The sequence below is a fragment of the Auxenochlorella protothecoides genome, assembly GCF_000733215.1.
Source record: "Auxenochlorella protothecoides strain 0710 unplaced genomic scaffold scaffold53, whole genome shotgun sequence".
Taxonomy (NCBI): domain Eukaryota; kingdom Viridiplantae; phylum Chlorophyta; class Trebouxiophyceae; order Chlorellales; family Chlorellaceae; genus Auxenochlorella; species Auxenochlorella protothecoides.
Genome location: NW_011934321.1, coordinates 466407 through 487156, shown reverse-complemented (window position 1 = coordinate 487156; position 20750 = coordinate 466407). Strand labels below are relative to the sequence as shown.

The window sequence follows — 20750 nt, the reverse complement described above, 5'->3', positions numbered from 1 at the left end:
GACGCCAAGGGGTCATCATGCTACAAAGTCCCCCCACTCATCCCTGTGCACTGGAGCGGCCCCACTGAGGCGGGGCAATCCCAGGAAAATGCTGCCCTCCCCATCAGGCAGTGCAGAGGATGTGGAGGAGGAGGGAGAGAGGCCCATTTCGTCCACTGTGGTCCGTGGCGACATGCCTGCAATCACATTGCCCTCGCCATCCATGAGCAGGGAGAAGGTCTTGCTCAGCCGACCTCGGTTGGAAGAAATGAACCCGCTCTTGGGAGTGCTGCATCCCCCATTCAGGTGTGCCTGTCAGAGGGGATGGGGCCAGGATGCAAGCTGAGATATGCTGTGTTGTGCATGTACTGAAAGTCCCCCTTCTCTGGGAAACCCCTTCGAGCATCTCCTTCATGTCAATGCAGGAAGCACTCCTCAAAATGGTAAATAATGTTCGACATATGTATATCCGATAAGCTCCCTTGCGCACGGAATCATTCAATAGAGCCCTCCACTTCCCCTCCCTCCCCGCCCAGCATTCCGCATCCTCACTATTGCCACACCACACACCGCTGGGACTTTGAGGACCAAGTTCTGGCCTTCTGGGATGCTGAAATCCGTTGCCTGAGGCAGGGAGTCTGGAGCTGCCATGGCCAGATTGGCAGCCAGCTGTTCCTCGTACTGAGTCCGCAAACCGGCAGCCGTGTGTTTCCTCCTCACATACTGCATGTGCTCATGCAGGGTGGCGTTGAAGTCCGAAGCCTTCTCTCGCTCCCTGCAGAGCAACATTGGAGGGTGTCATAAATTGAAGTCAGTATGCTTTGGAGTGGCTTCCAAGCCAATGCTCACACGCGTAAAGTTCACCGAGCATAGCTGCTCACCTGAACCCAAGCCCAATGAACGCATGTCGACCAGAGTCCCTGTCGACGATCTTGAGCACAAAATAACGTGAACTGTCAATGACGGGCTCCACTGCCTGCAGGGGTGCGTGCGAAGGAGGTGGCTAAGTGATGAAAGGCGAGATGCAGTGCGTCGCTGCTCACTGGGGTGTGTGCAGGGCAAGCCTCCTTCCTTGTATGCCCTGATTAGGCAAATGCGAGTGGAAATCCCAACACCCCGAGACACCCAAGCACATGTCGGGAACACAGAAGACAATAGGAGTTGAACAGATCGAGACCCTCTATCCCTCATACTACAGCTCACCGTCGAGAGAGGCACGTGAATGGGCACTGGGCACTCAGCGAATAGGTTACCTGTTGGGAAACAATTCAAGGATGCCCTCATCTCCATGGATTGAATACTGAGCTCTCATCAACCCACGCAACGCGAGCCAGTGCGTTCAAGCTCATCAACCCCTCCTCAACACTGTTCCGTACCGGTTTCGAGCTCTTCCAGCCGGACCCAGGCGTCTTCATCCCTGCTGACAACCCTCACCCGGACCTCTTGCAACCAGGAATTCACATTCCACGTCTCGGCCCGATGGCCGACAGTCGTCGCTGGTGGGATGCGATAGACGTAGGCCTCCTCCGCCATGAACACCGAAACCTCAGTGGGAGGAGGGGGACCCTCCGAATCCTCCATGACAGCGAGATCGTGCCGGCCGCCCCGGTACTCTTAAATAGTGTATGGCTTACTCTATGCTCCTTGCGCGCTGCACGAGTCTCGGGTCCCTAACGCGCGGGACCTTCCGGCCTGATGGATGGTCTTGGTGTCACGTGGGTTCTCACGCCCGGTTCAACTAGGCGAATATGCGAGGAGCCCTTTTAACGATATGCATGGATGGTATTTATGAGGGCACCATTATAATTTTGGTGGTTTGGAACCATGCAGGCTGCAGGTCGTGGCCTGCGGGCGTCCCCGCTCCTACGCCTCCTATGCTCGCCCAGGAGGGGCTACAGGCTCACTCAGTTACAAAGCTGGCCCTCTACTAGCCGCCTTGCAGCTTTGTGTAGGCCACAATCGGCATTGAATAGACTCTATGATACTCATCCTTGCAAGCATGGGTCAAGATCGCAGCTGGCGTGCGTAGGCACCAGCCGAGGTGTCGCTGCAGAGCATGGCCCTTCCGTCACACCGAAACTGGATGTCAGCATTGCATCGTCGATCGACGGCACCTTTCCCAACTTAAGGTACAACCATGCTGGTTAATGTGTGTGATCATGAATGTCACAAATTCCCCACCCCGCTCTGGAGCGTCTGCTGAGTTGGTGCTCCGAAGCTTGGGCATCTACCATTCATCTGCTTGCAGAGAGGAGGAGCTGGACGGTCTGCTGGGTGGGCTCAGAGCGGATGCCACAGCGGCAATACAGGCAATGGCCGTGCTGGCGCCGTCTCCTTCGTTGCAGGGTGCGCCTGGCACAGAGAATGGGAGATGCTTCCTCCTCCCTCCACGCCGTCCTGCTCCGATAACGCATGCTCCACCCTATCCGGACGCCAGGTACGGTAGAGCTCTCCCTCACCCTCGTGGACGATGAGGTCATCCGCGAGGTCAACGCCGAGTTCCGCGGCGTGGATGCGCCGACAGACGTGCTTTCTTTCGAGATGGGGAGCGACGAGGGCGAGGACGACAGCCCAAAGGCAAGGCGTGGTTGGGGTTCTCTGTGAGGGGATGCAGTGGGGACGAGGTGCTCAAACTGTTGGGCTCTGCATTGTCAGTGCCTTGTACATACCTCGTCATAAAGTCCCTGCCCCAGGCATTGCTCTGTCGACCCCTCCCGCCGAGTGCTCAGCAGCTGCCCCAGTGCCAGCACCACATGATTCTGCCACCCGTCGCCGGCACTCACACGCTGCCCATCACCAACCCCCCCACCCAACCTTGCCCACAGCTGCCAGTCCAGGTCCTGGGGGACATCCTGATCTCTCTGGACACAGCCGCGCGGCAGGCTGAGGAAAGGAGGCACGCCCTGGAGCAAGAGCTGCGAGTGCTTCTGGTGCATGGTCTCCTTCACCTCCTCGGCCACGACCACGAAGAGGGTGGGTCCGGCGGCTGATGACCATCTGTTCCGGGGCCGAGGGAAGGGGGATGGGCAGTTGTAAGCGAGGGCCGCGACCGGCTTGCCGGGGTCTGCTGGAGTGGCAGCATGCAGGAGCACGTGTCACCCCCCATGAAAAGCTTCACCATCCCCTCGCAGGCCCGGTGGAGGCGGCCGCCATGGCGGACCTGGAGCGGCAGGTGCTGGCGGCGCTGGGCTGGCGCGGCCCCGGCCTCATCGGCCTGGCTGAGGCCGACAGACCCGCCGGCGGCGCCCAGGAGCCGTCGCCCGGGGCACTCGGCGCCGGCAGGCTGTCCCCCTCCCTCGCGGCGCCCTCTCCCCGAGCGACAGCGACGCCTGGGCCCCGCGACATCCGGCTGATCGCACTGGACATGGACGGCACGCTCCTGGACGGCACCTCCTCCGTGCTTTCCTCCTCCGCCGACGCCATCCGCGCGGCGCTGGCCCGCGGCGTGCACGTCGTGCTGGCCACCGGGAAGGCGCGGCCGGCCGCGCAGGCCGCGCTGCGCGCCACGGGCATCGCCGAGCTGGCCTCGGCCGCCGCGCCGGGCATCTTCCTGCAGGGCCTGCTGGTGTACGGCCAGGGCGGGCTCCTGCTGGCTTCTGCCGCCCTGGACCCCGCCGTTGTCCAGGCGGCCTTCGAGTACTCTGGTGAGTGTCTTTATGCGATGTGCGGAATAATGCTGTTGGCATGTGCCATGTGCAGCGGCAGGGTGTGGTATGGCGCGGGCCGGGGAAGTGCAGCCTTGCACTGTACATTCGCGCCCTGGGTCAGAGGGAAGACCACCAAGACGCAGTCCCCTAACCCCCCCCACCTTCCAAACTTATCCAACACCCCCCAGATGCACACGGAGGGTCGCTGTGTGCCTTTCTTGGGGACGAGTGCCTGACCACCAGGCTCACGCCGGAGCTGATGGAGCTGCACACGCGATACCACGAGCCACTACCCTTCCTGGTGCCCACGGCCGCGGCCGCCGCCGGCCAGCAAGGCGTCCGAAAGTTGCTCTTCATGGCAGACCCCGAGCGCGTCGACACCCAGCTGAAGCCGCACTGGGAGGTGCGCAGGGTGTGGCGGCGCTGGTCGCCCGGGAGTGGATTGTGGGAGGGGGGTCATTTCCTCGCGGGAGTCACTGGCGATCACACTCCCACGCTTGCGGTCCAGCACCCACTGCAAACCCCCCTCAGGCCGCCCTAGCGGGGACTGGTGCGGAGACCATGCAGGCCCTGCCAAACATGCTGGAGATCGTCCCGCGCGGCTGGAACAAGTGGGCCTCCCTGCAGCACCTCCTGGCCGACCTCAAGGTGGGTCAAGCCAGCCTTGAGCAGGGGTGGGACGGGTGCGACCGTTTCGCCCCCATGGAGGAGGGAACTGGGGTTGGCAGCCTGCGGCGCATGTGCCGACGGGTTGTCCACCTGCCGCCCTGAGGTTGCGCCCCCACCCCTTCATATGAAAGCCTTCTTCCGCCCATGCACATGCTCTACGCGTCCCACCTCGCCCCCCACAGTTGGATGCCAGGCACCTGATGGCCGTGGGGGACGGCGGCAACGACCTTGCCATGATCCGGGGCGCCGGGCTGGGCGTGGCAATGGGTAACGCGGTACCAGAGGTACTGCAGGCGGCGGACCTGGTGGTCCCCGGCCACGACGATCACGGGGTGGCGCACGCCATCCGAGCCGCGCTGGGAGAGCCCTAGGTCCCTGTGAAGGCCTGCGTGCGGTGTGCGATGTACGATGCCCGTCCCTGCAAAGAGTCACCTCCCAAGGCTTCCTTCTGACCCTGGTGCAAGGTCTCCGTTTGACAGTACTGATACACATCTCCTTGCGCTGCGAATGCGCGGCTCCCCCCCCCCTCGCTGGCTCGCATTGCATTCCCCGAGGGGTGCACACTAGGCGCCATGAAAACTGAGGCTCGCCTCCCTGCGAATCCGAAGGGCCTCAAAGCGGCACGTGGTGCACCCAGCCAAAGGGATCCTCCGTCCTTTCCTGCTGCAGCCCCGTCAGCGCCTCGTACAGCTCCAGCGCCACGGGCCCCGGCTGGCCCTCGGTGCCGTAGCGCTGCTTGGTGCCCTGGTAGGTCAGCGACCCCACCGAGCACAGCACGACGGCCGTGCCCGTGGTGAACACCTCGTCGGCGGCCAGGGCCTCGGCCACGGAGACGGGGGCCTCCTCCACGGTGTACCCCTTGGCCCGCGCCAGCTCGATCACCGACCGCCGCGTGACGCCCGGCAGGATGGTGCCCTGGTCGTGGGGAGGGGGGGGATTATGGCATGATCAGTCATGGCGTCATCAGGTGGCAGGAACTGGGACACATCGGGGCAGTCTTCATTTACGAGGCCGACTCCCCTGCGATCCATATACTTGCCCTCGAACAACCATGAATGGCAACTAGCAGCCCTTTCTACAACCCCCCCCCACCAAAAAAAACAAACTTTCCTCCTGCCACGCGCACCGCGAGGGGCGGGGTGCGGATGGTCTTGCCGTACACGGCAAAGACGTTGCAGGAGGACACCTCCTCCAGGAAGTTGTCGTGCTTGGCGTCCAGGTAGAGCACGTCAGAGTAGCCCTCGGCCTTGGCCGCGGCCAGCGAGCCCAGGCCGGGGCTGTAGTTGCCGGCGCACTTGGTGCCGCCGGTGCCGCGCGGCGCGGCGCGGTGGAACCGCGTCTCCACCAGCAGGTCGATGGGGCTGAGCTGGCCGCCCTTGAAGTAGGCGCCCACCGACGCAGCGTAGACGATGAAGGTGTAGGAGGGGGCGGGTCCCACGCCCAGGATGGGGCCAGAGCCAATGAGCAGCGGGCGCAGGTACAGCGAGCCCTTTCCCTGGGGCGGGACGTAGGAGGCGTTGGAGCGCACCGCCGCCTCCACGCCGCGGACGAAGAGGTCCTCGGGCGGCGCGGCCATGCTCATCCGCGCCGCGCCGGCCTGCGTGGATGTGTGGAGTGCGAGGGTGGAGCGGATGAGCTGGGAGGTGAGGTGGGGGGGTCAGCTACGAAGAGAGATGGGGTAGGAGGAAGGCTGTTGGGTCCCTTACGAACGAGCCGATGCTTCATCAGGCTCGAGTTGACAAAGGAGGGCAGGGCAGGCTTGAGAACTCTGCCCCAGCGCGCCGCCATGATGCTTCGCGTTTGCACGCTTCCTGACGGTGGGAGCAGGAGTTCTTCCCCACAAATGCACATGTCCCATACGAACCTCACCCAGGAGGCAGCCAGACACCCTGCGCCAGACCCTCGTGCACATACCCCACAGCACGCACCTGCATGCGCTCGGCGTTGGAGGTGGGGCGGAAGAGCACGATGCGGTCGCGGGTCGAGCGCTGGGCCTTGAGCCCCTCGAAGATGGCCTGCCCGTAGTTGAGCACCTGGGCCGAGGGGTACATGGGCAACGGGCCGTACGGCTGGACGCCACCCTCGCTCCACTCCCCCATTTCGGTGTCAAAGGTGGCCACAAACATGCTCTGATTTTGTCGATGAGTGGGGAGGAGAGGGTTTCATCGCTGAGGAGGACTGAATCTAGACTGCAGCATGTTAGAAAAGCCATACCATCCACAGAGGCAGGGCGCAATGTGCACCCTCCACACTTGGAGCACCCTCCAATCGACGCACCGGTGCCACGCCCTGGATGCCAAAGCCCAGGTTGTCCCAGTCGATGGAGGAGGTGGGAGCGCCCACGGCCTCCGTCTCCGTGACGGCCTTCGCCACAGTGCGCGCCAGGGAGGGGCGAGGGGTGGCGCGCAGGGCGGCGGCGTTCCTGGAGCGGTCAGGGGAAGGGAAGGGTGTGCTGTTGAACACAGGAGCCAGCAGGGCACCAACAGAGCCGAGTAACTGCCCACATAGATGGTGTAGATTACATCGGCTCACCTCTGGCTGGCATTGCAGGAGGCCTGCAGTCGTGAGGGGCATGCCAGGGTCGGCCTGCGATGGGGAGTGACGAGGGGCCGGGCCTTCGGTCACGTCGGTGAGCCCGAGGCGCAAGGTCATTCCGGGCAGCCTCCTGCCCCTCCTCACCTATGAAGGCATCCTATCTGGTGCAGCTGTAGTTGGTGAGCTAGAGCCATCGGGTCGTTTCGTGTGTCTGCAAGTCGGTTTTCGACGCGTGACAGGAACTGCGTCCAAAGGCCAGGCTAGGCTCCTGCCACAGAGTGCGAGTCGTACACCACAGTGATGACAGACAGCAAACACGCGCATATGCAACGCAGCCAGCCTGGTCAAGCGTGCCTGCAGGGTTTCGCTGGCCGCTCTCACGTGGAGGCCCACCCCTCCCACAGCGCGCCCACCGAGGATCCGACAGCACGTGGATCCCCATCCACGCACAATCCGCCTCCTCTCCACAACCGGGTCAATGCACCATCTCTGCATATAGATTCATGTCGCTCGCATCCTGACTGAGGCTGCCAGGAGCTGACCCGCGACCTGCATCCTTGATGCCGACTGCATGGAGCCGGGCTCAGAGTACGGCATGCAGAATCCCCCACTCCCTCACGCCGAGGCATCGAAGCTCGGGCCCACGCAATTTTCATGGTAGAAGAATCGTCGTGGTCAATTGCCAGGCGGGCCAGAGCGTCGCGGTGGCGGGGGCCACAGGTCTGATCGGGTCTGGGCTGGTGCCGCGCCTGCAGGAGGAGGGGTACGAGGTCCGGGTGCTCACTCGGGACGCCCCCACCGCCCGGGACAAGCTGTCGCGCATCAGGGGCCTGCGGTTTGCTGAACCCCCGGAATGGAGCGCGGCCGTCGCCGGCACTGCCGGTGTGATCAACCTGGCTGGTGAGCGCCTGCGGCTGCCCTGGCTACCATTACTGGCCATGGAGGACCATGCCCCGACTGCATGAAGGAGCTGGAGGGTGTGATGGTACATAGTACAAATACATTAGATTTTGAGCACTCCTCCTTTGCAGGCGAGCCCATTGCCACTCGTTGGTCCCCGACCGTCAAGGCAGAGGTGAAGCGCTCGCGCCTGCAGACCACCAACCGCCTCGTGGTGGGTCATTGAGCGTGGGCACTCGCTGGCTGTGTTGTGTCAGCACAGATATGAAAGCTGTGGTGCCCCCTCCCCAGGGCTATGGCAGCTTCTGCATTGCATGGGTCCCATACCTTACTGCCTCCTGTGCCCTTGGCCGCCCGATCTTCACAACTTGCCTCCTCCACTGCTCTCCCTCATGACTCCCGCAGGCCATCATGAACGGGCTGCCGGAGGCCCAGCGCCCGCCCGCCTTCATCTCGGCCTCTGCCGTGGGTTACTACGGCACCAGCGAGCGTGCCACTTTCAACGAGCAGTCCGGGGGCGGCACAGACTTCCTGGCGGAAGTGTGCAAGGAATGGGAGTCGGCGGCGCAGCGGGCCAATACCCGCGTGGTCATCCTGCGCAACGGCATCGTGCTGAGCAAGGAGGGCGGCGCCCTGGGGCGCATGATCCCCATGTTCTCTCTCTTTGCCGGGGGACCCCTGGGCAGCGGGCAGCAGTGGTGCTCCTGGATCCACAGGTTGTGATTGGGGTGGGGAGGCTGATGCAGGGGAAGGGGGACTGGGAGGCAGCACAGGGATCGATGCCAAGCAGCATGACCGTTGCAATGCAACACTGTGTCCATCTCACGCCCCCTCGATATTCCATGGTGCCAGGGACGACGTGGTTGGCATCCTGATGGCTGCTCTCAAGGACGAGCAGTGGTCCGGGGTCTACAACGCCACCGCCCCCTCCCCCGTGCGCATGGGCCAGCTGTGCTCAGAGCTGGGAGCGGCCATGGGCAGGCGAGTGGAGAAGGAGGGCGATACAGCTGCATGTTTGATGCAGGGCTGAAGAGATTGCCAAAGTATACCAGATTCTCCCTCTTGCATGCGGTCAGGCTGAGCTGTACAATCACTGCACGCCCCTATCCTCCCCAAGCTGAGCACGACACAACACACAAGCCCTGCAGGCCGGCGTTGCTCCCCGTCCCTGACTTTGCCATCCGGCTGCTGTTGGGTGAGGGTGCCACGGTGGTGCTGGACGGCCAGAGGGTCCTCCCTCTCCGGGCTCAGGAGGCAGGGTACGACTTCAAGTTCAGCCAGGTGATGCGAGGGCCTGGCACGGGAGGATGACAGTGGCATCTTATGGTGATTGGAGCCAGAGCACCTCGAAGTGATGTGATGCACAGGCTTGACAGAGTCAATGTGCCTTATCCCTTCGCTACTCAGGTGGGCGACGCGTTGCGCCAGATCATGTCATGATCCACAGCGCATGCACTGCCATTTTTTGTTGCCCTGGAGATCTGCTGAAAAAGGCAGACGAGCGCAAGCCCTGCTATTGAGCTGGCAAGATCAGCGATGAGCAGCAGTACATACGAATCTCTGGTACCCCTCCTGACGTCGTTTGACCCCTTGCTACCTGGCAAATGGGGGACCCGCATTGTCTGATAGTTGGTGTTACTTGTCAATTGCAGATGTCTGTCAGCAAAAAGAGAGACCCTAGCCAGTAAGCTCCACAGGTAGCAGGGAGAACACAGTGGGTGAGTAAGATGTCCGGCAGCATATCAGTTGACACGGCACTCAAGGACACGTGACCGGGTGGGCCTGCCGCGGAAGGGCACGGCTGGGCTGCGGCCATGAGCGGGAAACAGTGCGTCAGGGAGTGGGCTCTGGCTGCCACTCATCATTGTGGCGCGGCAACCTTCGCCTCTTGAACAGCCTCTGCACCCCCGTCCTCGTCAGGTGAGGGCTTGTGTGCGCCATTGGCGGCACCCACCTGCGCCCCTGCCTCGGCCTGCTTCGGTCCCCTCCCATGCTTGGGCTTGGGACCCCAGTTGGCCTCGGGGTTCGGGAGGTAGCGCGCCACCTTGGAGGTCCGCGCCTTGCTCAGCGCAGACGTGGCGCGCGCAAAGTTGGCCTTGTGCTCCGGCGCTTTGGCCAGGATCTTCTCCACTGTGAGGGCGGGGCATGGGGAGGCTTTCAAAGTGTGTTCGGGACACAGGATACTTGAAGGGCAATTGGGTAATGTGCACGGCAACCATGCGTGGTGTGGCTCTTGAGCTTTCGACTGTTGCGTGAGGGAGCAGCAGAGCACCTTTCCACCCCTGGTCCACTGAACAGTAAGGTATTCTGCAAGGACAAGGCCAAGAACTCTGGCGGCAGCGACGAACACAGTCATGGCAGGCGGCAAAAACCTCCTCCCGCTCGTTCCCGCCCTCTGCGACTCACAGCATGACCCGGGGAGGACGTTCTTGACCGGATGTTCGGCGATCCAGCAGCGCATTATATCCCAGAAGACGTTCCAGGGGCAGTCGGTCTTCAGGCCCAGCGCACAGGCGTGGGTGGACGACACCCTGCGATTGCGGGTAGGAGAAATGGTAAGCTGCTGGTTTGGGTTGTCGTTGCTGACATCCCAGCATGCAAAGGGTTTGCATGCAAGGGATGTGTGATTGCTCCCCATGCCATAAAACACATTGAAGCCACGCCGCATGGCTGCCCTTTTGACGTCGCATTCTATAACTGCGCGCACCCAAACACAACCCTATTCTTCTTCCTCTCCCTCTTCCATCCAGCCGCGCACCTGTACCCCGCATTGACGATGGCGGAGCGCAGGACCTCTGCCCGCGGCGCGGAGCACTTGAGCGTCTTGCAGACGTCGTGGAGGTTGACATACAGCGGCGCGTCCAGCAGCTCCTCGCTGGCGGCGGTGAGGATGCTGTGCACCTTGGCGTAGGCTGGGAAGGCGGCGCGGTCGGAGCGCAGGACCTGCAGGATGCCGGCCAGCGCCTCGGCGCTGTGCAACGCCTCGGCCCAGAAGGGGCCGCCCATGGTGAAGCCGGCGCCCGTCTCGGGGCAGGCCTGGGGCACGGCGGGCCCGGACCCGGGCGCGTACTTGACGCTGCTGCCCTTGATCAGCCGTCGGCCCATGCGCTGCCAGTAGAAGGAGTCGCAGCCCTGGCTCTGCCAGACGTACCCCATGCGCGTGGCCGAGTTCTTCACCTCGTTCGCTGGACATGGTTGTAGAACAGAGGGGGGTTGCATGGGGTACGGCTCACTCCGAGGGTTCCCAAGTGGCATGGCATGGCCGTGCCAACCCAGAGCCAGAAGTTTCTTGGGTGTTGGCCCATCGACGCCAGCCTGCACTCAGTCTACCCTACTCACGTCATCCCGGCGCCCTCTCGATCCATACGATACAACCCTTGCATTGCTCTACCTCCACGGCCCCTTGCACCTCCCCTCACTCCCCCTCCTTCCCGTGCCCTCCCACCCCTGCTCGTACATCAGCACCCCCCACACACCATTGGTGTAGACGCGGACGAAGACGCGGACGTAAAAGTCGATGGACAGTGAGACCAGGGGCACGATGTGGCGCTTGTAGCGCGCGGCGGCGGTCTCGATGGCCCCCAGCAGGATGCGCAGCGCCTGCTCGTGGCAGTAGGGCTTGTGCAGCGGGTAGGCCCCGTACTTGGCGAAGCAGGTCTCGCTGTTGTTCCCGCACAGCACCGCCATGTCGGTGGCGGTGCAGAGCAGGAGCCCGCCGTCCGCCACGGCCTGCACCGCGCTGTCCAGCAGCTGGCTGGGCGAGCCGTAGGGGTCCAGGTCCACCGCGTCGAACTCGCCGGCACGGCGCAGCATGACCAGGCGCGCGTCGCCCACGCTGGGCTCCACCAGGTCAACCGCAGGGGCGCCGTTGAAGGCCACATTGCGGCGCAGGGCCTCCACCACGCTGGGGTCCAGGTCGTTCGCCACCACGCGGGCCAGACCGGGGACCTCCTGCGCATAGCGGATGGCGCGCAGGCCCGAGGCGGCCAGTCCCTCCAGCACGGTCAGGCCGGGGCGGGTGGGAGGGGTTGAGACCTCCGCCGCATTCGTGGGGGAGGCACGACGCGCGCGATGCGCCGCTCGGCCCGTGGGGGCCGGCTCGGTGGCGCGCAGGGCGGCAAAGTAGCGCAGCACCGCGATGGACAGGTCGCGATTGATCACCTGAGCGGGGTTGTAGAAGACATCGTTACCATGCTGCAGGATGGTGGCCTTGCCCTCTGTCCGCGCTGTGAAGCCCTCGGGGATGGGCCTGTGTATGTGTGGGTGTTGTGGGTAGGGGTGCCAGCGTGAGGTTCCCGGCCATGCACCAATGTAAAAAACAATATAAGGAGTTACTTCAACACAATCACACAGCCCTGCTGCTGCCGCCCTCTCACTTGGTGGGCAGCTCCGGTGGGGTGGCAGTTGCCGCCTCCGCCATGGCGTGCAGCAGACCGACCGGTCCGCGCACCTCTCGCCGTGCGAGAACCAACGCCCGGCGTGCGGTGGTGAACAGTTTTATGGGCCCGTGGCGCCGCGCGGGTGCTGGGCAGGCAGCTGGGGAGGTCTGGGAGGGGCTGTCTCGCCGGCCCTCACTCGGCCACGACGCCGACCAGTGTCAGAGAATGCGGGCGTCTTGGATGGAGGGCAGGGCCCAATGCATGCACACGGTTTTGCACGTTTTCACTGTACTCGCACTGTTTGTGCGTACCGCCCGGCCCGAGTGTGCCCCCTTCGGCGCCCTGATGCAGGATGGTGACAGGAAGTGGAGGGCAGCGCGCGAAGTCCAAACGGATCAGGAGGCAGGGCCAACAGCTGTAGCAGGCTCGCGCTGGGCTGCCATGGCAGGGAAGGGCTCCCGGAAACTCGTGGAACCTGAGCGGTAAAGAAATTTCAACGGAATCGTGCGAGTTGTGCCCGCTGATCTCGTGCCTAGCTGCACACCCTGGGCGATGAGCGTCAGTTTTGCCTGCGGGCAGGCCCAAGGCCGGGGACCACGTCCCATGGCTGGGCCATCAGACGCACGAACTGCGCCGTTTTCCCGGCCAGTTCCTTGGAAGGCACGCTGCCCCGCGATGGGCCCGTTTAAAAAGTCCGCCAGCACCCCCTGCTCCAGGCTCGCGGCATCCGCCGGGCCCAACTCGTCCTCGCCAGCATCCAAAAGTAGTCCGCCCTCCCCATCAGACGCCCCACCCTCCAACTCCGTGGACAATGCGCTCTTTGGGAAGGCCAACATTAAGGTCCGTTGGCCCGGCGGTGTCCACTCCTGCACCTTTTGAAAGTTTGACTTTGCATGCCACGATGGCGAGCTTCCATACCGCGCCGCGAGCGCCTTTCCGACATGCAGCCCCGTGAATCAGTCCACGAGCCCTCTTCCAGGTCGTGGGCGTGGGAGGAGGCGGCTCCAACGCCGTGAACCGCATGATCAAAGCTGACATGCAGGGCATCGACTTTTGGGTGCTCAACACTGATGCCCAGGCAAGCCAGGCTGGTGCAGAGGGGTATGAGGGGGCAGCAGCGCTGTGTGGCGTCTGTGGTTTGCTGGAGATTTTGTGAGGCTGCTCCTGGCTGCTATTGAGTGCATGCTTTTCTACTACAAGCCTTCCAAGATGGCCTTTGACCCATCTCCCGTCCCTCCCTGGCCTCCCTTCCTCACCCGCAGGCCTTAGCGTCCTCCCCTGTCGCAGCCACCAACAAGATGCAGATTGGGGAGACGCTGACCCGGGGGCTGGGTGCGGGTGGCAAGCCTGCCATCGGTCAGAAGGCGGCTCAGGAAAGCAAGGCGCAGCTGGAGGCTGCCCTTGCCGGCTCCGATATGGTCTTTGTCACGGTGAGTGGGCATGAAGGGTGGCCAGAGCGTTGGATGCCTGACGTGGCAGTTCATTTGCACAGATGGGGCTCGTATCTGGTTGCAAACGTGTGTATGCTTGCTTTGTACAAGAATCGACACGATCGGGCCCCCTTAATTGTCTCCAACCTCCCAGGCCGGCATGGGCGGTGGCACCGGCTCTGGCGCAGCCCCGGTGGTGGCGGCCATCGCCAAGTCCCTGGGCATCCTCACTGTCGCCATCGTGACCACCCCCTTTTCCTTCGAGGGCCGCATGCGTCGGAACCAGGCGCGTTCTGGGTGCCTAAGGGAGTAATTTGCTTTCAGTCATTATGCAGTTGCTTGCAGAGCTGACGCTGATTGGGCCGCAATTGGTTCAACTCGTGTACAATGGACCTGTGGGCATGCAGAGCACAAACCGAATGCCCCAGCACGCACTTCTCCACTGAACCAGTGCACTAGCATGGCATCATCTCAGCAATGTCTCTTCTGTGACCTCCAAAGCGGCCTTCCCATTCCAGTCCATGCATCTCGGTCTCCAACCTCCTTCCTAGACCATCCACCTCACACACATCCTCACCGTTTCCCGCAAACCACCTCCCCAGGCGGCCGAGGCGATCGAGGCGCTGCGTCAGAGCGTGGACACGCTGATCATCATCCCCAACGACAAGCTCCTGGCGGCGGTGGACCCCAACCTGCCAGTGACTGAGGCCTTCCGCGTGGCAGACGACGTCCTTCGCCAGGCGAGACAGACTGGTCCATTCTTTCTGGGCCAATCTGGGATCTTGATGCTGGGCGTCTGACGCTGAGGCTTTGCACCCGGACACTCCTCATGCCATATTCGGGTTGATTTGAGTAGCGTGGCCATGAGAGTTGTTGGTTATACTCTATTTTCCAGGTCCAGATCCACCAGCGTTACACCCTTCTTGGGCGCTTCGCCAACGTTCAGTATCAACAACCCCCACCACAACCGCGCCCTTCATTCCAACCCTCGCCCCACCTCCCACCACCAATCTCACCCCCTCTCCCCTCACCCCTCGCCAGGGCGTGCGCGGCATCTCCGACATCATCACCGTCCCCGGCCTGGTCAACGTCGACTTTGCCGACGTGCGGGCGGTGATGGCCAATGCCGGGTCCTCGCTCATGGGCCAGGGGCGGGCGAGCGGCAAGACGCGTGCGCGCGACGCGGCGCTGGCCGCAATTTCCTCCCCGCTCCTGGACACGGGGATCGAGCGCGCCACGGGCATCGTGTGGAACATTACGGGCCCGGCGGACCTCACACTGTACGAGGTGAACGAGGCCGCGGAGATCGTGTACGACCTGGTGGACCCCGGGGCCAACCTCATCTTCGGCGCGGTGGTGGACCCCAAGATGACGCAGGAGGTGTCCATCACCCTCATCGCCACGGGGTTCGGCGGCGCGCCCGGCGCGGGCACGCCCGCCGGGCAGCGGCAGGCCGCGCCGGCGCCGGGCGCGCCGGCCAGGGACGGCGGCGACGCTCCGCCGCCCTTTGTCCAGCCTCCGGCCACCAGCCAGGGGCGGGGGACGTCCATCCAGGTGCCAGACTTCCTGCGGCGACGAGCCCCCAAGAACTTCAACTGACCGACGGATGGAGGGCTGTAGGAGGGGAGGTGGTTGAGAGGGGCGAGCGGTCCTGTGGAATAAGGGTACTTCGCAAGGAGCAGAGGAGGGGGCTGAGCGTGACGGCTGCCGTTCGCGGCTGCGATGACCATGCAGTTCCCGGGTCCCCACCCCGCCTGCCTCACTCCAGAAGCGATGCCCGCCCATGTTGAGCAGTCCACCCCAGGACCCTCTAGCAGTGCATCGCTGTCCATCGCCGCCGATTGTGCTGCCGACCTTTCCATTTTCCACCTTCCCCGGATGACGCCTCCTGCGACGCCTCGACTCACCCCATGATGTTAACCACGACTTGACAGAGGCAAAAGTAACCCTCAACTGGTGGTCGCTTGGCCAAAGTATTGCTTGCAGCTTCAGTAAACAATGGAGATGTACGGGGTGGTTTGCAAGCGTGATGGCAAGACGCAGTGGCTTGCATCACAACCCAGGTGCCACACTGCAGCGCATCAAGGGGACTCAGAATCTTCACCCTCAGGCTGTTGCCGCTGCGGTGCTGGGCTCGGGGGGGCCCCAAACAGGTTTGTGAGGGCACGTGTCTGGGACCAAGAGCTGGGGGTGCTGCAGGGGGTAAAGGTGGAGGTGATCAAGCTGAGTGGTTGGGCAAGCAGGCCTCAAGTCAACATGTGCCATAGTTGCACATGGCATCAATTAGTCTGACAAAGGAGGCACAGCCTGCTAGACTGTTTCATCACGGGTAAACCTCTAGTTTCTCCCTCTCATAGACCCCTGCTGCTCACTTGAAGTGGATGGGCCCGGCGTTGGCCTCCTCAGCATCCTCGCCGGCGTCCTCCTCAGCCGTCGCCTCGTCTCGCTCCGGCTGGGACCGGAAGCTGGGTGCGAAGGTGCGGGAGCCCAGGAGGCGCAAGCTGCCGCCGCTGCCGGGCGTCTCCAGCATGCCCGGCTCCACCTCCTCCTCGATGAGGGCGACGGGGGAGGAGGCGTCCTCCCCGCCTGCGCTCGGAGATGAAGTCTGCAGGATGGGAGCCCGGCCAGATGCCGGCGCCTCCAGCCCCAGCTCGTCCTCCCGGACCGCGCTGGGGCTCCCGCCCCCCCGCTCTTCTGTCGCCTCGCTGCCCGAGGCCTCCGGCTGGCTGGACGCGCTAGCCTCCACGGCGGCCGCCACCGGCCCCAGGTCTGAGGGCCCAGCCTCCGGCTCAGCCCAGGCGTCTGCGGTCGCCACCCCCGTCCCCGCGCCGTCCTTTCCTCCCTCGCTGCCCTGCATGTCCAGCTCGTACCGCGCCAGGTCCTCGCCCAGGTCGTCCCCCACCTCCTCCATGTCCTCCTCCTCGTCGTCCATCATGCCCCGGAAACGGCTGGCCCCGGGCATGGCCGGGTGCAGCGCCACGCGGTGGGGCAGGGAGTCGGCAGCGTCAAAGGTGGTCAGCGTGTACTTGGCGATCGAGGGCAGCATGCGCAGCGCGTGGCGCGTGGCGGGGTCGGCCCCCGCCTCGTCCACGATGGACTGGAAGTCGGGAATGGGGGGAAACTCGCGGCGTCCCCCCGCGCCGCGCGTGAGCGTGTTGTCCCCCGCCGCCGTCACCATGGCCGCGTAGCGCGCCAGGTCGATGGGCGAGACGGTGAAGTCGTTGGCGGCGTCCAGGGGGCTGAAGCCAAGGCCAGGGGAGGCGCGGGACAGGCTGGCTGCCGCCGCACTCGCAGCGCCGGGCGCGGGGGGGGAGGGGTTGTCCGGGCTCTGCTGGCGGACTGTGGCGCGGGAGGAGGGGTGGTGGTGGGGGATTGGGTTGTGGACATGGAAAAAGGGCTTGGGGCGGGTCGGACCGGAGAGGCATTGGAATGGTGGACCAGCCGAGCCCTAGGGGCAGGCACACAACGGCAAGTGATGGAGTGTGACCATGCAGAGAATTAGAGACATCGATGCCCGTCAAATGCTCTCTCAGAGGAAGAGTTCTGACGTCACACATGATCCCTCCCCCCCCCTCGACCAGAGACCTCTCACCGCCCCTCCATCCACATACACCACTGGCACTCACAGGACTGGCGCTGCGTCATGGCGGTCCTCAGCGCGCGGGCCTTGGGGTCGGTGGAGGCCACGTCGTGGAAGCGTGCCCAGCGCACCACCGGCTTCTTGTCGGCCTGCAGCTCGGGGTGCCGCACGATGGGCACGAAGCGGTGGTCCATCTTGATGTGGTTCAGCACGGAGTAGGTCCGCTGACGCAGGATGTTGGACCCCGTGGAGAACATGTACCCAGTCAACTGGCGATTTGGGGAGGGGGGGGGAGTGCAGGGGGTGTTTGGGTGATGCAGTACTTGACAAGCCTTGGGAAAGCTTGGGTGGCGGAACAAAGCAATGATCAAGCTACGCCTGCGACAGCAAGAGGAGTGTTGCAAAGCGCAGGGAGGGGCGTCGCGCACGTCAGGCAGTACTTCCATTCGCCGGCAGCAACGCCCCAATCATGCAGCTGGGTTCCAATCTACACCACCCCCCAAAAGCCACGACATGCAGACATGCAATCCCTCACTCACCATGACCACGACCTCCGAGTCGGCGTCCGCCGCTCGTCCCTCCTCCCCTTGCAGCCAGGCGGCCAGCGGGGAGGCCTCGTCGATCACGTGGGTGAGCTCCATGGGCAGGCGCAGGTAGAGCCTGTCCTCCCCCGTCTTGTACCCGCACTCCAACGGAATGCACTCAAAGGACGGGTCCGAACCGGGGGCGGCCCAGCGATACAGATGCCTGTGGAGTGTCACAGGTTTTGCAGCATGAAACAGACATAGTCAAGCATTCTCGGAAAAGGAGCGTTGTGACAGCGATGATTCCCGAACCTGCCACCATCCGATAGACCCCAAGTTCCCCTCAATCCACCCCCCCCCCCAAACCTCCTTACCCCCACTCCCCCCCCAATAAAGAACAAAACACCATTTCACTGACATCTTGGCGGTGATCTCAATCATCTGGTTTGGGTAGGTGTCGGCCACGCGTGCCGCCAGGCACAGCCGCCCGGCCTCGTCGCGGTACAGGCACATCGTGTCTGATACCACCAGCGTGTTGTCGCCCAGCAGCGGGTAGGGCACGGTGCGCTTGGCGCGGTTGGTGACCAGGCGGGAGAGGGCGGAGGCGGGGAGCGGGGGCGAGGCCGGCCTGGGGCACAATGTCATGGAAGCGGTTGAGGTCGATGCTGTAGCGGGTCTCCCCCGGTGCGGGGCGCACGATGATGTCCACAAACTGGTAGCCCCAGAAGATGTCGGTGGGCACAAAGGAGCGGCGGGCCATGAAGGGGTTGCCAAACTGCGATTGTAGAGCATTGGAAATGATTGTAACGGGAGGGGTGGAGGGTGAAAGGGGGAGGGAAGGAGGGTGAAAGGGGAGTAGGGGTGAGAAGAGCACACCACTAGGATGATGCCAGGGTCAAGGTGTGAGGTCACACCGCCGGAGGATTAATGTCAGTGCACTTCCACAGGCAAACCGTCCCGCAACCGCAACCAGCGCCACTCACCCAGCCCCACCAGGAGTCATGGAACCCACCATCCCAACACCCCCACCTCAGTGGTCCCCTCAAAGGTGATGACCAGCTCGGCGTTCATGGCCTGCAGGCTGTCGTGAGTGTGGCCGCACAGGGGCGACAGCTCATCGATGGTGTGCTCGATGATGAGGGGGAGGATGAGCATGCCGTCGATGTAGCCGATCTCCAGCGCCTCGCACCGCACTGCAGGCGCCAGGGGGGGATGAGGTGGAGGCTTTGGAAGTGGGAATGGTTATCTGATGACGACATTCTTGGGTCATGATCTACACTGTATTCCCACCCAAGAGCCGACGCCACAGGAGCCCCTGAACCAGAGGCCCCATATCACCCAGCCTCCCACCTGGCACCCGTTCCCCCTCGGCGGTGATGCGTCCGTCGCCCCAGGTGTACAGGTAGGCCTTGATCTTGGGGTCCACCACCTGCGTCTTGCGCACGTCGGCCACGCGGAACATGAACTTGAGGATGCCGTCCCGGCGCGAGATGACCGCGGAGTCGGAGATGAAGATGGAGCGGCCACGCTGCTTGGGGTGGGAGATGCGCGCGAAGATGATGCCGATGACCACCGCCTCCAGCAGCAGGCTGAAGATGCTCTGGACCGAGATGACGACCGAGGTGGACCAGCAGGCCTGGGGGCCGGTGTTGCCATACCCTGCAGTAGTTGAATTTTGATGAGAGGGGAAGTGGGAGAGGGGTACAGGTGAGTGAGGAAGGCGGGTGCTGGGGCCAAGGCCAGGTCCCTGCCTGCGACACCCTAAGCCGGGCAGCCAGAGCGCCACAGTGAGGTCTAAGGAAGCCCACCCTTCTGCTCCCTTGCAGACATTGAAAAGACAGCAGGCACAGCCAACTCCCCCTCACCAATGGTGGCCATGGTGATGAAGGCGTAGATCCAGATCTCTACGTAGTGGGTGGCGCCGTAGATGCACCCTGGCTCGAAGCGCATGATGAGGTAGTAGGGTATGGACCAGAAGAAGGAGAGGAAGACGTACAGGAGGAACACGACCCCGAAGATGACGTGGGTCTTCTGGTTGATGGCACTGATGAAGAAGTCTGTGGATTCATGGGGTTGCAGGGGTTTGTCAGAGGAGGGTGACGGCTGAGGGCCCCAGCCACACACAGGCGCTTTGATTGCCCAGACGGGCAACCGGCAGTGAACATTGCCAGACTCAATGTCATCTTCTCCATCGTCACAGAATGGCCTGAGTTTCTGGCCACCGCAGACAAAACATTGTCATCTGCCCACACTCATTCACCCTTGCTGAAGAGCACGAGTCTCAGGCGTGGGCTGAAGTAGTGGACTCGCGATTTCCCAGCCTTCCTGCGCTTGCAGCGATCGATGAGCCCGTGCTTGGGTGCGTCCAAACTTCAACATAAAGAGACTCATGCTGTCCCCCAACCGGAATATCCCTGACATACCTGCCCCCTTCCACGAGCGTTGCCTGCTGGGCCCTTTCCATCTCCTGCTGCGCCGTCCACTTGCCTCGGTCCAGCGCAGGCAGCTGGAAGATCTCGGGGATCTCCTCCATGAAGTTTGACCTGGAGGGGAGTGGGGAGGGCGTGAGCGCCCACACTCTCTGGTTCTATCCCCAGCTGCGCCAAGCGGCTGGGGTATTCGCCAGGAGTCCCGACACCCTGCCTTGAGCACTCCACCCCGGGCCCCCAGTCGCCCACACACTTGTTGGCATTGTTGTAATATGCATTTGAGGCGGCCTCCAGTACTTGGGGACTGAGGTAGGCCCCCGAGGTGCTGGATGAGGGCCGCTTGCGCAGCAAGTTCCTCAGGTTCGGCATCGCCCCTTGGCCCCCCTCAAGGGCTGGCCATCCGGGCGTTGGGCCTCGCCCAGCTTTTATGAGTTCGAGATGGACTCCCGATCTTATCAAACAGATGCTCGGTGCGTACCTGCGCGACGTCATGTAGAATACTAGGTCGCCCGTTTGGTTGCGCGCGATCTGCGATCGCTTTGGGCACCCCACCTCTGAGCGCCATGGCCCCTAATTCGCCTTCATCTGTCAGCCCGCTCTTCGCTTAATACCCTCACATCCTCCACTTTTCTCCGCACAGGTGATGATCAACAGCGTCCAATCATCGCCTGTCCACAC

At 63.2% G+C, this 20750-nt stretch overlaps 8 protein-coding genes across 8 annotated transcripts; 4 read left to right on the top strand and 4 right to left on the bottom strand.

The window, feature by feature from the left end:
• Positions 1 to 15: 15 nt before the first annotated feature.
• Positions 16 to 1512, bottom strand: F751_4591 (Adaptin ear-binding coat-associated protein 2; the record flags this gene model as incomplete). The annotated part of the gene is made up of 4 exons (XM_011401986.1): positions 16 to 291; positions 550 to 754; positions 861 to 955; positions 1414 to 1512. The coding sequence occupies 4 exons, from the start codon at positions 1510 to 1512 to the stop codon at positions 16 to 18; spliced, it is 675 nt and encodes a 224-aa protein (XP_011400288.1).
• An 879-nt stretch (positions 1513 to 2391) lies between these two features.
• On the top strand, positions 2392 to 4666 carry F751_4590 (Endoribonuclease YbeY; the record flags this gene model as incomplete). The annotated part of the gene is made up of 6 exons (XM_011401985.1): positions 2392 to 2566; positions 2812 to 2952; positions 3111 to 3623; positions 3815 to 3927; positions 4158 to 4274; positions 4478 to 4666. The coding sequence occupies 6 exons, from the start codon at positions 2392 to 2394 to the stop codon at positions 4664 to 4666; spliced, it is 1248 nt and encodes a 415-aa protein (XP_011400287.1).
• A 241-nt stretch (positions 4667 to 4907) lies between these two features.
• On the bottom strand, positions 4908 to 7024 carry F751_4588 (Branched-chain-amino-acid aminotransferase 5, chloroplastic; the record flags this gene model as incomplete). Its single annotated transcript, XM_011401983.1, has 6 exons — positions 4908 to 5210; positions 5422 to 5572; positions 5630 to 5892; positions 6224 to 6424; positions 6573 to 6717; positions 6975 to 7024. 6 exons carry the CDS (start codon positions 7022 to 7024, stop codon positions 4908 to 4910), a joined length of 1113 nt encoding a protein of 370 aa, XP_011400285.1.
• On the top strand, positions 5203 to 5361 carry F751_4589 (hypothetical protein; the record flags this gene model as incomplete). Its single annotated transcript, XM_011401984.1, has 1 exon — positions 5203 to 5361. The coding sequence occupies one exon, from the start codon at positions 5203 to 5205 to the stop codon at positions 5359 to 5361; it is 159 nt and encodes a 52-aa protein (XP_011400286.1).
• Positions 7025 to 7401: 377 nt separating the features above from the next.
• F751_4587 (Epimerase family protein) lies at positions 7402 to 9170 on the top strand (the record flags this gene model as incomplete). Its single annotated transcript, XM_011401982.1, has 7 exons — positions 7402 to 7418; positions 7492 to 7730; positions 7862 to 7944; positions 8136 to 8428; positions 8583 to 8681; positions 8879 to 9011; positions 9138 to 9170. The coding sequence occupies 7 exons, from the start codon at positions 7402 to 7404 to the stop codon at positions 9168 to 9170; spliced, it is 897 nt and encodes a 298-aa protein (XP_011400284.1).
• A 421-nt stretch (positions 9171 to 9591) lies between these two features.
• On the bottom strand, positions 9592 to 12150 carry F751_4586 (putative tRNA (guanine(26)-N(2))-dimethyltransferase 2; the record flags this gene model as incomplete). The annotated part of the gene is made up of 5 exons (XM_011401981.1): positions 9592 to 9860; positions 10137 to 10261; positions 10489 to 10915; positions 11207 to 11979; positions 12107 to 12150. 5 exons carry the CDS (start codon positions 12148 to 12150, stop codon positions 9592 to 9594), a joined length of 1638 nt encoding a protein of 545 aa, XP_011400283.1.
• A 634-nt stretch (positions 12151 to 12784) lies between these two features.
• F751_4585 (Cell division protein FtsZ-like protein 2-2, chloroplastic) lies at positions 12785 to 15138 on the top strand (the record flags this gene model as incomplete). The annotated part of the gene is made up of 7 exons (XM_011401980.1): positions 12785 to 12949; positions 13089 to 13166; positions 13372 to 13539; positions 13694 to 13780; positions 14142 to 14267; positions 14581 to 14919; positions 15055 to 15138. The coding sequence occupies 7 exons, from the start codon at positions 12785 to 12787 to the stop codon at positions 15136 to 15138; spliced, it is 1047 nt and encodes a 348-aa protein (XP_011400282.1).
• A 769-nt stretch (positions 15139 to 15907) lies between these two features.
• Positions 15908 to 20441, bottom strand: F751_4584 (G protein-activated inward rectifier potassium channel 2; the record flags this gene model as incomplete). The annotated part of the gene is made up of 11 exons (XM_011401979.1): positions 15908 to 16878; positions 17166 to 17388; positions 17659 to 17866; positions 18062 to 18271; positions 18357 to 18418; positions 18673 to 18836; positions 18994 to 19302; positions 19509 to 19700; positions 19904 to 19968; positions 20067 to 20186; positions 20326 to 20441. 11 exons carry the CDS (start codon positions 20439 to 20441, stop codon positions 15908 to 15910), a joined length of 2640 nt encoding a protein of 879 aa, XP_011400281.1.
• Positions 20442 to 20750: the final 309 nt, after the last annotated feature.